General features: G+C 52.7%; 1 protein-coding gene across 1 annotated transcript; it reads left to right on the top strand.

The window, feature by feature from the left end:
* The first annotated feature begins 3784 nt into the window (after nucleotides 1–3784).
* LOC105727662 (cytochrome b-c1 complex subunit 1, mitochondrial) lies at nucleotides 3785–13520 on the top strand. Its single transcript, XM_012467657.3, has 13 exons — nucleotides 3785–3873; nucleotides 4124–4264; nucleotides 6632–6718; nucleotides 8054–8183; nucleotides 8414–8612; nucleotides 9193–9272; nucleotides 11091–11206; nucleotides 11419–11562; nucleotides 11691–11851; nucleotides 11966–12051; nucleotides 12378–12466; nucleotides 12819–12894; nucleotides 13334–13520. The coding sequence occupies exons 1-13, from the start codon at nucleotides 3805–3807 to the stop codon at nucleotides 13396–13398; spliced, it is 1443 nt and encodes a 480-aa protein (XP_012323080.1). The 5' UTR covers nucleotides 3785–3804; the 3' UTR covers nucleotides 13399–13520.
* The last annotated feature ends 2752 nt before the right edge of the window (nucleotides 13521–16272 follow it).

Below are 16272 nucleotides of genomic sequence, written 5' to 3'. Positions count from 1 at the left end.
TGGTGGTGTGAGCCTGTGGTCATGGTGCCTGGCCTGATTTTTATAAAGATAGTTTTATTTTAATTACAAGAGAAGTTTTTGAATAAGGCGTGGTGGCTCACCCCTGTAATCCTAGCACTTTTGGAGGCTGAGGCAGGCAGATAGCTTCAGGCTGGGAGTTCGAGACCAGCCTGGCCAACATGGCAAAACTGCATCTCTACTAAAAATACAAAAAATTAGCTGGGCGTGGTGGCATGTACCTATAGTCCCAGGTACTTCGGAGTCTGAGGTGGGAGAATTGCTTGAGTCCAGGAGGTCAAGGCTGCAGTGATCTGAGATTGAGTCACTCCACCCCAGCCTGGAGGACAAAGTGAGACCTGTCTCAAAAAAAAAGAAAAAAGGAGAAAAAAAGTAGTTTTTGGAAAGATAATAAATATGAAAGCAAAAGAAATAATGTGTATCTGTAAGAGGAAAAAGAATTATGAGGTATGCTTTGTTATGTTAACTAAAGAAAAATCAGGCTTTTAAATATTTAAAGTTAGTTCTAGTCAGAAGTCTTATGAGAACTGCAACCCGGGAGAGCCTTTCAGGGAGTTTCTGCTAGACTGCTCCAAAACAGTGTTTCCGACACAGCTTATACACTGGTGGTGGCGGCTCTCCATCTGCTCAGAAGTTAACGTTAGAGGAAAATCTCATCAAGGTTTGGGTGTGAGAGTACATCTGGTTATAGGTCACAGAAGCATAATCATTAATCCCGTCAGACAGTATCTTAGGTATAGGAAGAGGCGAGGGCTAGGATCATTGAATTTATCTTTTCTAAAAGTGTAGTGATCCAGGCAAGAGATGGGAGCCTGTGCTCTATTCTGCTTATTATCTTCAGGCATTTTTCACTGAGTTAGGGGCTTTGTGAAATTCTGCTGGCAATCAGAATGAAGAAACATGGCTGCTTCTTTTTTTTTTTTTATTTTTTTTTGTGACAGAGTCTTGCTTTGTCACCCAGGATGGAGTGCAACGGTATGATCTTGGCTCGCTGCACCCTCTGCCTCCTGGGTTCAAGCAATTCTCCTGCCTCAGCCTCCTGAGTAGCTGGGATTACAGGTACATGCCATGCCCGGCTAATTTTTGTATTTTTAGTAGAGATGGGTGTCATCATGTTGATCAGGCTGGTCTCGAACTCCTGATCTCGTGATCCACCCGCCTCAGCCTCCCAAAGTGCTGGGCTTACAGGCATGAGCCATCATGCCCAGCTGGGAAACATGGCTTCTTATGTTTGCTACTTTGTCAAAAAGTTATTTCAAGAGTAACTTTTTTCGCAAAAATTTAAAAATCCGCTTGAAAATAATACAGAAGTGTAAAAATGAAAAAATGATAGCCTCCTTTCTCTTCTCCTCAATCTTTTTTTTTTTTTTAAACGGAGTCTTGCTCTGTTGCGCAGGCTGGAGTGCAGTGGCACAATCTCAGTTTACTGCAACTTCTTCTCCCTCCCAGGTTCAAGCGATTCTTGTGCCTCAGCCTCTTGAGTAGCTGGAATTACAGGTTCGTGCCACGGCGTCCTGCTGATTTTTGTATTTGTTTTTTCTTCGTTTTTTGAGACAGAGTCTCACTCTGTCACCCAGGCTGGAGTGTAGTGGTGCGATCTCGGCTCACTGTAACCTCCACCTCCCAGGTCCAAAACGACTCTCTGTCTCAGCCTCCCGAGTAGCTGGGATTACAGGCACCTGCCACAACACCCGGCTAATTTTTGTATTTTTAGCAGAGACAGGGTTTCTCCATGTTGGCCAAGCTGGTCTCAAACTCCTGGCCTCAGCGATCCACCTGCCTGGGCCTCCCAAAGTGCTGTAATTACAGGCATGAGCCACAGCGCCTGGCTGATTTTTGTATTTTTCTGGAGACAGGGTTTCGGTCAGGCTGGCTCGAACTCTTGATCTCAGGTGATCCATCTACCTCGGCCCCTCAAAGTGCTGGGATTACAGGCATGAGCCACCTCACCTGACCCCAGCTAAAATCTTATTAAAGGACAGGGAACCTATAGAATATTATTAAAGGATAAAATACGAATGAATGGAAAGAACTACATTTATTGTGTAGTGTGTGGTCCAGATCTCAACTCTCAGCTGTGCCTCTTTCTGAGAGGGTCCTCAGCAGAAGGCAGGCTGCCTCACCCAATGTTAACTATTTCCTACTCCAAAGGTCATCTGGCACCCTCCCTGTTACTACCACTCCTTTCAGAGGTAATTATCATTCTGACTTGTGTTGCTATAGATCAATCTCACTCATTTTAAAACTTCATATAAACTGAATCGTACAATATGAACTTTTTTTTTGAGATGGAGTCTCCCTTTGTCTCCCAGGCTGGAGTGCAGTGGCACTGTCTCGGCTAACTGCAACCTCCACCTCCTGGGTTCAAGTGATTTTCCTGCCTCAACCTTCCAAATAGCTGGGATTACAGGTGCCTGCCACCATGCCTGGCTAATTTTTGTATTTTTAGTAAAGATGGGGTTTCATCATATTGGCCAGGCTGGTCTCAAACTCCTGACCTGAAGTGATCCATCCACCTTGGCCTCCCAAAGTGCTGGGATTACAGGCATGGTGAGCCACCTCCTGGGACTCTGAAACTATTTTTCAGAAGTCACCTGGCTGAAAGTTTACAGTGTGTTCCTCCAGATTGTGTGTGTGTGTCTGGTCTGTTAGGAAAGGCATTTTTTTGTTTTGTTTTAGTTTTGTTTTAGTTTTCTAAACAAGGAGTTATTTCACAAATTAAGTTGCTCCTTTTGGCTTACCAATATACTTTTCTTAAACCAGGTCAACTATCTGAATCTACTTTTTTTTTGGCGATGGAGTCTTGCTCTTGTTGCCCAGGCTGGAGTGCAGTGGCATGATCTCGGCTCACTGCAACCTCCGCCTCCCAGGTTTAAGCAATTCTCCTGCCTCAGCCTCCCGAGCAGCTGGGATTACAAGCATGCGCCACCACGCCCCGCTAATTTTTGTATTTTTAGTAGAGGTCGGGTTTCACCATGTTGGCCAGGCTGGTCACGAACTCCTGGCTTCAAGTGATCCACCTGCCTGGGCCTCCCAAAGTGTTGGGATTACAGGCGTGAGCCACCGCTCCCGGCCTCTATTTCATTCTTTTAAAGAGAAAACTGGCAGGGCGCAAAACTGGCCAACATGGAGAGACCTTGTCTCTTCTAAAAATACAAACATTAGCCAGACGTAGTGATACATGCCTGTAATCCCAGCTACTTGGAAAGCTGAGGCAGGAGAATTGCTTCAACCTGGGAGCCAGAGGTTGCGGTGAGCCGAGATCGTACCACTGCACTCCAGCCTGGGCAACAGAGCGAGACCCTGTCTCAGGAAATAAAAAATAAATAAATAGAAAAAACGGACTTTCAGCACCGCGTTGTGGTCCTAGGTAAGATTCCACGCTGGTACTTTAAGCCCTGGGGCTCAGACCTGCTGACACGCTGTGGCTGCGGCCCTGGCCCGCCAGACCTCGGGAGTACACAGCGCGGCTAGTGAGAAACATAGCGCACTCTGACTTCCACGCGGGGAAGGGGGAGATGGACTGCACGGAGGGCGGACCTACGTGGGCTAATGGACCGCAGGTGGACTGATGTGCGCAGGGACCGGCAGCAGCGCAACAAAACCAGCCAGCCAGCCAGCCAGCCAGCTAGCCAGCCAGCCAGAGCCAGGCCAGCGCAGTAGACAGAATCCGCTCCCGCCAGGAGGCGGCCGAGCGCCAACTCTACGGTACTGCGCCTGCGCCTAGAACGCCAACGTGCCCACTCTACGCTTGCGCGGCAGTTTTAGGCCGAGTGGAGTTGGAAAATGGCGGCGTCTGTAGTCCGCCAGGTTGCTGGCACCGGGGCACAAGTGCTGCTGCGCACCAGCCGCTCGGTGAGGTGGTGGTGAGAGCGCGAAGCTTCAGGGGACAGGGCTTCGGGAAGCGGACGGGTGCAGGCTGTTGGCAGTGGCAGGTCGAGGTGGGGAGGACGCGGGGTCAGGGCCGTGGGAAGGTCACGGCGGAGGGCGGGGAAAGGTGTCTCGCCGCTGGCCTGCGGGCGAGGACAGGGGTCCTCCTGAGGACCTGGGGGGTGAGGAGCGATCCCCCAACTCAGTCCTCACTCGCAGCTGTTCCCTTCCACAGCCAGCCCTGCTGCGGACGCCAGCCTTGCGGAGTACGGCAACCTTCGCTCAGGCGCTCCAGTTTATTCCGGAGACACAGGTTAGCAAACTGGACAACGGCCTGCGTGTGGCCTCGGAGCAGTCCTCCCAGCCCACTTGCACGGTGAGTTGGGGACGCCACTGGGGAGAGGGCCTCCAGATTGGGCCTGCCGTCTTTTCCCAGGTTGGGGTGTGACCTTGGGCTCGAGTCTTCCCGTCTGTGGTTTGGGTTCGGACTCGGGCTCACTCACCCCAAGAATGGCCCCATTTCCGACCCCTAGCGACGCCTTGGCTTCACGGACAATCTTCACTATAAGCCAAACGTTATTTAGCATATAATGCCCATCAGTAGGCGGTAGGCGGCCAAATTCTTCTCCAACCTTTTTTTAAGGAGCCCACGTAAAAGAAGTGATCACTCCTCCTTTTACAATGTGGAAAATGGGATTCAGAGACCTTACGTGACTTGCAGGGGTCCAGATCTGCCATCCTCACTACCCAAGGTCATAATCTCCAGGCTAGACCAGAAATGCATTTTAGGGGGAAATGCATTTGAAGAGTACAGTGAAATGTGTGATTTTCCAAAAAATGCAAATTCTCAAAATTGACTCAAGGATAGAAGTCTTGACTCACAGATAGATATGTGAATAGGTGAGAAGATTCCCAATAAATAATTATCTTCTCCTCCCTTCACCCCCCAACCCCCACCTCCAGGGCCAAATGTTTTTACTGACACATCCTTTTAGTTTTCCAGAAACAACCTCCTGCGATGTAAGTTGTTACTAAGCATAGGAAAAGCTGACCTGCAACTTCCTTGTTACATGGCACCTGTTGTAGAAAAGAATGCTATATTACATGGACTCTAAAATGTGCTAGATTGTAAGGAGCCCTCTGTGCTCCAGTGCCAGAGAAAGAATCTTAAGAATCTTGCCAATTTTAATCAAAGGATACTATAGGTTGTAAAATGCATCTTACATTCCAATGTTAGATGTAAAATACATGTTATCTAAGATTGTGTGACGAATGGTATATGCATTGATATTTCTTAGGAAAGCAAATATCACATGTTCTCACTTAGCAGTGGGAGCTAAAAAAATGTGTACACACAGATGTAGAGAGTGGAATGATGGACAGTGAAGACTTGGAAGGATGAAGGGGTGGATGATGCGAAGAAATTACTTAACGGGACCAGGTGTGGTGGCTCACGCCTGCAATCCCAGCACTTTGGGAGGCCGAGGCAGGCAGATCACAAGGTCAAGAGATCGAGAGCATCCTGGCCAACATGATGAAACCCCGTCTCTACTAAAAATATAAAATTTAGCTGGGTATGGTGGTGCGCGCCTGTAGTTCCAGCTACTCGGGAGGCTGAGGCAGGAGAATTGCTTAAACCTGGGAGGTGGAGGTTGCAGTGAACTGAGATCGTGCCACTGCACTCCAGCCTGGGCAACAGAGCGAGACTCCGTCTCAAAAAAGAAAAAAAAGAAAAAGAAAAAAACTCTTTTAGGAAAGTAGAAGTGACAAACTTAAATCAGCTGTGAACAAATAGTAAATTAAAAGGCTAGACCAAGTGGGGTGAGTAGTATGTGTTTCTTTTTTTCCTTTTCTTTTTTTTCTTTGTTTGAGAAAGAGTCTTGCTCTGTCACCCAGGCTGGAGTGCAGTGGCGCAGTCTTGGCTCACTACAACCTCTGCCTCCCAGGTTCAAGTGATTATTCTGCCTCAGCGTCCCGAGTAGCTGGGACTACAGGTGCATGCCACCATGCCTGGCTAATTTTTGTATTTTTAGTAGAGATGGGGTTTCACTGTGTAGCCAGGCTGGTCTCGAATTTCTGACCTCATGATCTGCCCGCCTTGGCCTCTCGAAGTGCTGGGATTACAGGCGTGAGCCACCGCGCCCAGCCTATGGGGCATGTTTCACAGCAACCAGGAGGCTGTCAAGAAAATTAATATGTTACTGGGTGCCAGGTGGTGTCCAGATCTGATTAAAAACAACAACAAAAAAAGGTGTTACATGAACAGTACTTAGTGTGATAAAATATACAGTGTAAACCAATAATCTCTTCCTTAATGCTGAAAGGATAAAATCATCACCAGAACAAAGGCAGTGTGTAATTTTTAGGAAGGAAAAAATAAGTTGTTGTTTGCAAATGTTATGTTGTATGCCTAGACAAATAATTAACTGAAAAGTGAGACCGAATTTAAGGATTTTGTATGCTGGTGAGACCAGGTAAATATGCACAGTTAGAACTGTCTCTGGGGGTCCTTGATAGCCAATCAGGAGAGCGATGATGCAGTGTGACTAGTCATTCGGCTGGCGCTCCGTTTCCCAGGCATGACTGTACCTCCAAGCACAGGGGTCCTGCTGGGGCAGCTCTCCCTGACTCCAGGACTCATGAGTCCCTGCCTGGGGCTTGTACTGAGTCACTTGGGGTGGGGTGTGGGTAGGGGGCTGGGGAGTGGTTTGTTGGTAACCTTTGTCGGTGGCTTCTTGTCCAGGTGGGAGTGTGGATTGATGTTGGCAGCCGTTTTGAGACTGAGAAGAACAATGGGGCAGGCTACTTTGTGGAGCATCTGGCTTTCAAGGTAAGGCTCTTGAAGTCTGTCTCCTCTGGGCTTGGGGCTACCTGTTGTCCCTCCTGAGGATGAAGGTCAGAAAAATTAGCCTGATTATGTGCCTCAGTTGTGGGGCTGATCTCTGGCTGGCCTTCCTAAAAGGAGCCACATGAGCTTAACCTCTCCTGAGTGGCACATATCTGATGATTCCCTGTATGAGGCCCTCAGAGCCAAGAAGACCCAGGGAGCCACAGGAGCCCCACTTTTCACCAGAGAAGTCAGGCCTGTGTTATGTGCATGCATACAGGGGACTTGAGGAACACACATAGATATGCACGTGCATTGTAACAAACCCACAGACATGGGCATGCCTGCTTGTTTGTGAAATGTTCTGCTCTTGTGGAATACCTGGGCATCCTTTGATTGTAAAGTAAAGACCCATGTTTGTTTTTTTTTTTTGAGACGGAGTTTCGCTGTTGTTACCCAGACTGGAGTGCAATGGCACAATCTCGGCTCACCGCAACCTCCGCCTCCTGGGTTCAAGCAATTCTCTTGCCTCAGCCTCCCGAGTAGCTGGGACTACAGGCGTGCACCACCATGCCCAGCTAATTTTTGTATTTTTACTAGAGACGGGGTTTCACCTTGTTGACCAGGATGGTCTCGATCTCTTGACCTCATGATCCACCCGCCTCGGCCTCCCAAAGTGCTGGGATTATAGGTGTGAGTCACTGCGCCCGGCCAAGACCCATGTTTTTTAAAGGAATGAGAAATTGGAGGAGTATGGGATGGGCAGGGCCATGGAGCTATAATGGGCAGCCCAGCCAGCTGCAGTGTCACAGATAAGTGTGCAGAATTAACATATGTGTGCATACCAAGAGATAGCAACACTGTTCTCCACACATAGGAGTAGGATTGGGTCCCACAGAGGTGGCCACTAGCATGTATACACAAACACATACAGTCATGAATGGCATGGGAGGAGTGGGTTCCATCACTTGAACACAGGTGTGGGCTTAGCTGACCACGGCTGTCAATTGGAGGGACAGGTCTACTGGTAATGACCCCACTACTCATTGGTAAGCTGTTACAGGAGCTCTGGACCTTAGGCTACACTTGCTGTGGCCATGCCCTTCTGTCCTGGCCCTGGCTGTCTCTATTCTGTTGGCCCGTGATGCCATGGCCTTGGTCTCCACAAGGCCTGCTTAGTGCTTGGTAAGCACAGACTCTGGGATCTGTGTCCCCAGAGGCTATCCTGAGGGAGGTATCCTTGGACAAGTAGTCCTACTGGGTCTTAATAGAATCTTAGGACAGGATTCTTGGGCTCCCGTGTGGCTTCTGATTGGTCCGGTTGATATCTGGTTCCAGGGAACAAAGAATCGGCCTGGCAGTGCCCTGGAGAAGGAGGTAGAGAGCATAGGGGCCCATCTTAATGCCTACAGCACCCGAGAGCACACAGCTTACTACATCAAGGCGCTGTCCAAGGATCTGCCAAAAGGTAACACCTGGAGGAAGAGGTGGGGACATTGGGCGCGATGGAGGGCAGGGGAGCAGAGGACAGCTACCCAGGAGCCCCTGGTTGACCACAGAATCATATTACCCTTAGTGTAGGGTTTGCAGCAGGGCAGCTAGGAGTGGGCAGCAGGAGATGCCAGGCCCGGGGGTTTTGTGCTGCCGTGGGTCTCCAGTGGTCCACCTGGTGCCTAAACATGTCCTCCTTGCATCTAGTTGTGGAGATCCTGGGTGACATTGTACAGAACTGTAGTCTGGAAGACTCACAGATCGAGAAGGAACGTGATGTGATCCTGCGGGAGATGCAGGAGAATGATGCCTCCATGCGAGACGTGGTCTTTGACTACCTGCATGCCACAGCCTTCCAGGGCACATCTCTAGCCCAGGCTGTGGAGGGGACCAGTGAGAATGTCAGGTGAGAGGTGGCTGGGCTTGTGGGATGTGTGTCCCATTCTGGTCTGGGCAGACCCTTTCCAGGTCACATTTTTAGTTGGCTAGCTGTGGTGGTTATTTTCCCAAGTTATGCAATTGGAGACAGTTTCTATATCCATGTAGTCCAGTGAGTCTTTTTTGATGGCTTTGTGAGCTTCACTTGAATTTTGGGCTTTGTTTTAAGGTATATTTCGGTGCCTGTCCTGACAGTCCAAGGATGGGGGTGTCCGGTTGTCCCCTCCATGTGGTCTCTTGTCTCCTTTGGGGATGGCTCCCAGAGCTCTGATGCTGCCCTTTGAGAGTCCCACAGTGTTGGCTCATACCTTCTCAGAGAGGACTATGAGCCTGTCTTAGGTCAGGCATGAGGCAAGGGCAGACGAGGGCTGCCCTCTGGGCCCTGGAGCAGGGGGGTGGCAGAGATAGGGCAAGGGGGTCGGGGGGCGTGCTAGGGCCCACTTCAGAGAAACCATGCCTCTCCTGGTCTGCCTCCATAGTGCCATTCCTGTAGCCCAGCTCACTCCAGTGTGGAAGAGGTGTTGACACACTGGCCATATGTCTTGTAGGAAGCTGTCTCGTGCAGACTTGACTGAGTACCTCAGCAGGCATTACAAGGCCCCTCGAATGGTGCTGGCAGCGGCGGGAGGTGAGCGATGGGCTCACTGAAGCCCTGGGTAGGGGGGCCCAACGTCAGTTATCAGAGCCCAGGTCCTGGTTCCCACCATGAAGGTCCTTCCAGCCCAGGGGACCCTGCCCCCACCTTATGCTTGAGGGTAATGACCTTCCTCCTGTGCTCTCTGAGGTGGGGTAGGATTCTACCCTGCTACCACCACTGGGACTAGTTATACAGGATGCTGTCCCTCTGGTCCAGGCCTGCCTTAGCCCCACCTGGTCCTCGGATACTGAGTTTGTGGGCTTGTAGGGGATGTAAGCCCCTGGCCTTGTTCCTTGTGGCCTTGCCCTTGGGTGAGCCAGCTGTTAGTTGTGTGGTGATGCATGCCTGATACAGACCGAGAAGTGCCTTAAAAGGAAGGCACAGAAAGGTGGGGGAGATTTCATGGGGGACTTAGAGTTGTAGGTTAGGGGAGGGGCTTTTTAAAGCACCTGTCATTTGAACAGAAGCCTAAAAGGTGGTGAGTGTTACTTAGGTGGGGTGTGGAGAACTGAGCACAGGGGAAGAGCAGTGTCAAGGCCTGAAGGGTTCTAAGGTTTGCCCTGCTGCTATGTGGAGGCAGGCTGGCTCAAGATGGGCTGTGGCAGGGACCTGGCAGGAGCGATCGGGAGCAGTAGATGGACTCCAGGTGATTTTATAGATGGAACCTGATTGGGGTCTGGGCATGGGTAGGGGACTGGGGTCAAGATGCTTCCATTTTGGCCAGGCACGGTGGCTCATGCCTGTAATCCTAGCACTTTGGGAAGCTGAGGTGGGTGACTCACCTGAGGTCAGGAGTTTGAGACCAGCCTGGCCAACATGGTGAAATCCCGTCTCTACTAAAAATACAAAAATTAGTCGGGCATGGTGGTGGGTGTCTGTAATCCCAGCTACTTGAGAGGCTGAGGCAGGAGAATTGCTTGAACCCAGTGGGCAGAGGTTGCAATGAGTTGAGATCATGCCACTGTACTCTGGCCTGGGCAACAAAGTGAGACTCTGTCTCAAAAGAAAAAAAAAGACATATCAGCTTACCACCTTGGCAGCTGAGTGAGCAAAAAAGACTAATAGGAAGAGCATGACCGGGGGCTTTGGAACTGGCAAACCTGGGCACGAGAGCAGTCTGATGTGTCTGTCAGACTAGCAGGGCTTGAGCTCACAGAAGGAAGGAATAAAAGGCCAGCGCAACTGGTGGCTGTCACCCTGGGGCAGGCATTGCCACAGTGTTCACCAGTCGAGGCTCCACAGAGACCTCCTCTTGTGGTGGTAAGGCGGGGAGCTCCAACAAGGAGTCCTGGGGTGTGCGTTTGTAACATTACTTGCAGATGTCCCCAGCTCTCAGGGGACCCAAGAGCTAATCACAGCCCTGCAATAGTGCCTCTTTCTGCCCCCTCACTTGCCACCCCTTTCAGGGCCAGCAGCCTGATCTACTTGAGGGAGAGCTAGAGGGAAAAGGCAGGCCAGGTGGCTTTGTGCCCAGGGAGTACCAGTCTTGTCCTTGATGTAGGTGGGATGCATCTTCTCGGGTGAGAACCTATGCCTGCATCACATGGCAGCCCATTTTGAAGCTCTGAGCGCTGCTGCTCTCCTGAGACTGAGGCCATGGGAGTTATCTGGCCCTGAGGTGCCTGTCCTGTCCACAAGGCAGGGTCTGTCTGAGAAGGACCCTCTCTCCTCACCCTGTTCTAATGTCACATATTCCTTCTGGTTTTTCCCACTAAGACAGGACATGGGGGTCCTCAGCCTGTCTGTGAATTCCCCCACCCTGTGCCTTTGGCCCTGGCTGGTCAGTAATGCCACTGTCTGTCTCTGCAGGAGTGGAGCACCAGCAGCTGTTAGACCTTGCCCAGAAGCACCTTGGTGACATCTCTTGGCAGTACCCAGAGGATGCTGTGCCTGCTTTTACTCCATGCCGCTTCACTGGCAGTGAGGTGTGCTGCCTTTTGGGCAGGGGTAGTGCTCTCAGCTGGGGGCCAGTGGGAGGACCCCTGTGTGCATGGTTACCCTGGTGACTCCAGAGATACTTGAAAGGAGTCCCGTGGCTGCTATGTCAGAGGCACACATGTTCACACATATGTACACACTCCATACCTGTTCCCCAGGCAGTCTGGGTGTCCCTCAGCCTTGTTATGTACCGTTTCAGATCCGCCACCGTGATGATGCTCTACCTTTAGCCCACGTGGCCATTGCAGTAGAGGGTCCTGGCTGGGCCAACCCGGACAATGTGGCCTTGCAAGTGGCCAATGCCATCATCGGCCACTATGACTGCACTTATGGTGGTGGCGCGGTGAGTGCCAGAGCAAGCATGGGACCTCGCCTTCAGGGAAGAGGTGCTGGGGCTTTGTGCTACTATGCATGGGGTCACAGTGTGTGTCGAAGACGAGGTGGGTGCTCATCACCTGTCCCCCCTGGCAGTACCTGTCCAGCCCACTGGCTTCAATCGTTGCGGCTAAGAAGCTGTGCCAGAGTTTCCAGACCTTCAACATCTGCTATGCAGAAACGGGCTTGCTGGGTGCACACTTTGTCTGTGACCGAATGAAAATCGATGACATGATCTATGTGCTGCAAGGCCAGTGGTAAGTGGCAGCCTGGTCCTCCTAGGTGGGATGGGGGCTTTGACCAGCACAGTGGAAGGCTGGGACACAACACGCAGGCTGAGAATGAACACCACCACCTGCTCTCAACTTTAGGATGCGCCTGTGTACCAGTACCACGGAGAGTGCGGTGGCTCGGGGCAAAAACATCCTCAGAAATGCCCTGGTATCTCAGCTAGACGGTGAGTCCTGCAGCTCAGCAGGGAGGGGTAGAGAGCATCTTGCCAGTGACAGTCCCAAGGTGGCCACCACTCCTAGGTAACCAAGGTTAGAAAGGAAAACTTTGAAGACCACGCAGTGCCCCACCACCCCACCCTTGCAGAGGCAGGCAGGTGTGGGACAAGTCCACAGCCTGTCGCTACAGTTAACAGGTGGCCATAGAAGAGAGAGCTGTGATCTGGGTCAGCATGAGGTCAGGGAGGTCCTTGTCAGCCTGAGGTGGAGGTTGTGTACCTGTGAGTCCAGGATTAGGCTGGGTGGACTTCTGAACCTTCCCCCACCCTTAAAGGCACTACTCCCGTGTGTGAGGACATAGGACGAAGCCTCCTGACCTATGGCCGCCGCATTCCCCTGGCTGAATGGGAAAGCCGGATTGCGGTAACATGGGCCCCTGGGAGAGGTTCTGGAGTCTTGGCCTGGCAGACACCTGGGAGGTGCAGCGTTGGGGTCTGGCAGAGCAGAGCCTGCTCCTGTAGGCATCCCTGGTGTCCTAGGCAGCTGTCACCTGCAAGGGTGGTATAATGGGAGGGCAGGGCAGAGGTGCTGATGGCTGTGGAGATGAGTGGGGCCCATGGAAGTCTATAGCAGGAATCCTTTCTGCCTTTCCCCTTTTGGGTTGGGGACAGCTGCATACTCCCTGTGGGAGATCTTGGCCAGCTGGATGATGCTGACTGGCTGAGGTGGTGGCCAGGTACCCATTGGCCAACATGCCCTCTACCTCACCCTGCAGGAGGTAGATGCCAGTGTGGTACGTGAGATCTGCTCCAAGTACTTCTACGACCAGTGCCCAGCAGTGGCTGGATATGGTAAGTAACCTAGGGGGTCTGCTCCTTGTGTATTTCCTCAGGGCATTCTCTTGGCCTCCCCTTCCACCTCTGCTCCCCCGCTCCCCAGCTTACACAGAGCAGCCAGTTAAGGCCCCCAGCAGCTCTCCCCAGTCCCTTGGCTGCCAGGGAGTTCTTGCTAAGAAAACCTGTCCCAGCAGCTCCTTGATTGCCTGCCAACGTGCCTCCATCAATACCCTGCACCCGCCAGGTAACGGGCACCTCCATGTGGGGCGGGGCTTCAAGGGCCAGAGCATGAAGGGACAGGCTTAGCACCCTGGGGGAATGTTCTCTTCCTCTTTCGACTCAAAGCCTGTCTTGTGCTGCTCTGGGCAGCAGCTCCGAGCTGGGTGGGGCACAGGGCCAGGTGTCCCTGTGCAGGCCAGGTACCCCACCCTGATGCTCCACCCTTTCCCCACAGGCCCTATCGAGCAGCTCACAGACTACAACCGGATCCGTAGTGGCATGTTCTGGCTGCGCTTCTAGGCGAGAAGCCTGTGTAAGCAAGAGGGCGGGGCTGGGGCTCGTGGTCCCCCCACCACAAATAGCACTCTGGCTCCTCCAACCTGTGCCACAGGTGACCACCAATAAAGTCCTCTGCTGAGAAATGTGTCGTTCCTCTTTTGGCATGGGCATGGAGTCCATTGGGCAGTAGATAGGGAGCAAGGACTTCCTCGGCCCCTGGATCCTCCTGCCTTCGCACAGGCTAATGTGTCCTCAGCCAGGGGCAAGCGTGGGGGCTGCAGCAGGGTCCAGAAGTCTTTGATGCTTACAGGGAGCTGAGCCCAGATGTTTCCACTCAGCCACTTAGGGGATGTTCCTTAGCCAGCCCAGGAGTGGGCTGTGGGAGTCCATAGGAAGTGCAGACCCAACCTTTGCCCCTGTAGGAGTCCCAGCTTGGAATCTTTGCAGGCTCAGGTGGGAAACTCCTCACTGGACCTTGTGCCAAGTCACCCTCTGGTGGTCCCTGGTTTGCTGGGGTAGACCAGAAGGAGCCAAGGGCTGTCTCCAAGGATGCCTCTTTCGTGTGTTTACTCTGGATTCTGGAAGGAAGATAGCCTGGGGCATAGTGTTCCCATTTGGTTTCTAACTGCTGCCTAGACAAGCAGGGCAAGAATCCTTCCCTCCACTGACTCAGGCTCCAAGAATAGCCCTGAGCTCAGTGGGGCCCAAGCCCCCTCCCTCGACTACATCTGTTCCAGGCAAGTCCGGAGCTGCTGGCCTGACAATCCCCTTCCCATCTTCTGAGGCAGCCAGCACCCCATGCAGCTCTTACCTACCTAGTCCCTCTGCTACCTCTGTGGGCTCTGGTCCCCATGGTGGGTGGGCAGGTAGGCCACTCCCCATGTACCCCTCCGCCCAGTGCTTCCACAGTCAGGTTCTCTGGGATCCCAAGGGGAAGTTGAAAGCGAGGGGCCCAATTTTCCTTTGAAGAAGTTGCGGCCTGGCAGTCACAAGCAGGGTGCTGGGACAAGGTCCTTTAGAAGAGGGCTGTTAGAAGTCTGTGCCCCCCCCCGCCCCCGCATCCTAGCTTGGAAGTAGCCCAAGCAACCTTGTATCACTCTCACCCTGCCCCAGTGCCTTTCCCTCACCATTTGCTGCCATAAGTTGCCAATTGGGAGACGTTTGTCAAGCACCTTCTACGACCCAGGACTGGGGCACTATGAAGATGATTCTACTTTGCAACCAGCTGGAGAGAAGATGCTGGGCAACGCAGAACCCTGATAGGCCAACCCTGGGTGCTCATGGAGGTACAACACCCAGGCAGGGGAACAAGTGCCATGTCTGTTGCCAAGTTTGAGCTCTTCAAGGATGGGGCTTGATTTCTCTTCTAAGCCCATGCCTGGCCCTTAGAGACTACAGGTGTGCTGAAGAGAGCTTGAGCTGCTGAGAGTGGGCTGGCTCTAAAGGACCTTGCATACCAAGCCAGGGACTCCACTCTACCCTGGAGCCATGTTGGGGAGGTGTGTTGCAGGTTACTGTGAAGAGAAGTAACTTGGTAGAGCTGAGACTCAGCATGGGGGCTCTTAGGCCACATTTCTGTATCAGTCCTGGTGAGCTACGCTGTGGCAGAGCAGAGGTCATGGCCATACAAGAACTGGAGCCAGCTGCAGGGGACACAAAGAGGACTGCATTCCCAGCAGGGCTGGGAGACGGGGCAGGAGTGGCTTGGAGGAGGGTAACCTGCCATAGTCCAGTGAGGAGTTTGGTGGTGTCCAGGACACAGTGGGATGTGTGGGGCTGGGATCTGATAATGAGGCCCTGGATGGAAACAGATGGGGAGAGGTACTGACCGAGGCCAGGGAAGGAAATGTTCAGGGAAGCTTGGGAGGGAGAAGGATTCACTCTGAGGGCTCCACCACCCTGCTGGGGTTGTAGGTAGGCACTGGCCTCTGGGAATGTGCCCTAGGCTGTGTGCCTGCCAGGAAGCCAGAGTTGGGGCCTCAGAGGGCCACACTCCAGCTCATGAGCCTCATAGGAGCTCCAGACATGGAGTCATTCCGACCTTACTCCTACCTTCCCAAAAGCTTCTCCCAGTACCCTTTGAGAGACCCCCTCACAGCAGCCCTTCCTTTTGGGGGCACCTCAATTCTGATGAGGTTCACCTGAGCGCTCACCCTCCCAGCTGGGCTTCCTGTCTCCCCATCTGTACCATACTGTCCATGCCACTGCCCTGCTCTCATCCACCCTGGCTGTGCAGGAGGAGGTGACAGTCTCAAGGGGAAGGGGCTGCCTGTGTGATGAGAGCCTATCTGGTTCTCTGCAGCCCTCACCTGGAGCACACCTTGCAGGGATGGGGGTCCTGGGACATGGCTGAGTAGACCCTGACCTTGGAATAAGGTTCTAGGCCCCATGGGGTCATATCACTGTGCCCAGGATAGTTTGGGGGGGGTCAGTAATAAGGGATAGCCCCAGCCTTCCCTTGGGCAATGGGAAAGCAGGCAGCATGGATGGCCTTCACTGCCTCCAGCCCTGGCCACACCAGAGTCCACAGGCTGTGGATTCCAGCCAGTGCTGTCCCCGCAGATCCCAGGGGAGGCTGTGGGGCCAGGCATATTAGAAGGGGCCCAACAACCTTGATGAGTATAGATGTGCCCAGAATTATCTGGATTAACAGGAAAAGGGGCAGCAGGACCCAGATGGGGCCTGCCCTTCTTAGGGTTCCTCTCTGCCTTAGTGTAACCCTTCTAATGAAGAGATATGCATATACAAAGCCCCACCTCCTCAGGACACTGGCCCTGGCCTGGTGTGTGTTGGGGGACTGTCCACAGCCTCAGAAGCCAAGCTGGAGAAGGGTGGGAAGTCAGCCTGGGTAAGGGGAGAGGAGTGAGGTAGGGGGCAGTTATGAGGCCGGAAGCT

This window comes from Aotus nancymaae, unplaced genomic scaffold (assembly GCF_030222135.1).
Source record: "Aotus nancymaae isolate 86718 unplaced genomic scaffold, 86718_ANA_hifiasm-v0.15.2.pri h1tg000067l, whole genome shotgun sequence".
NCBI lineage: Eukaryota > Metazoa > Chordata > Mammalia > Primates > Aotidae > Aotus > Aotus nancymaae.
This window is presented reverse-complemented; position numbering and strand designations above follow the sequence as displayed.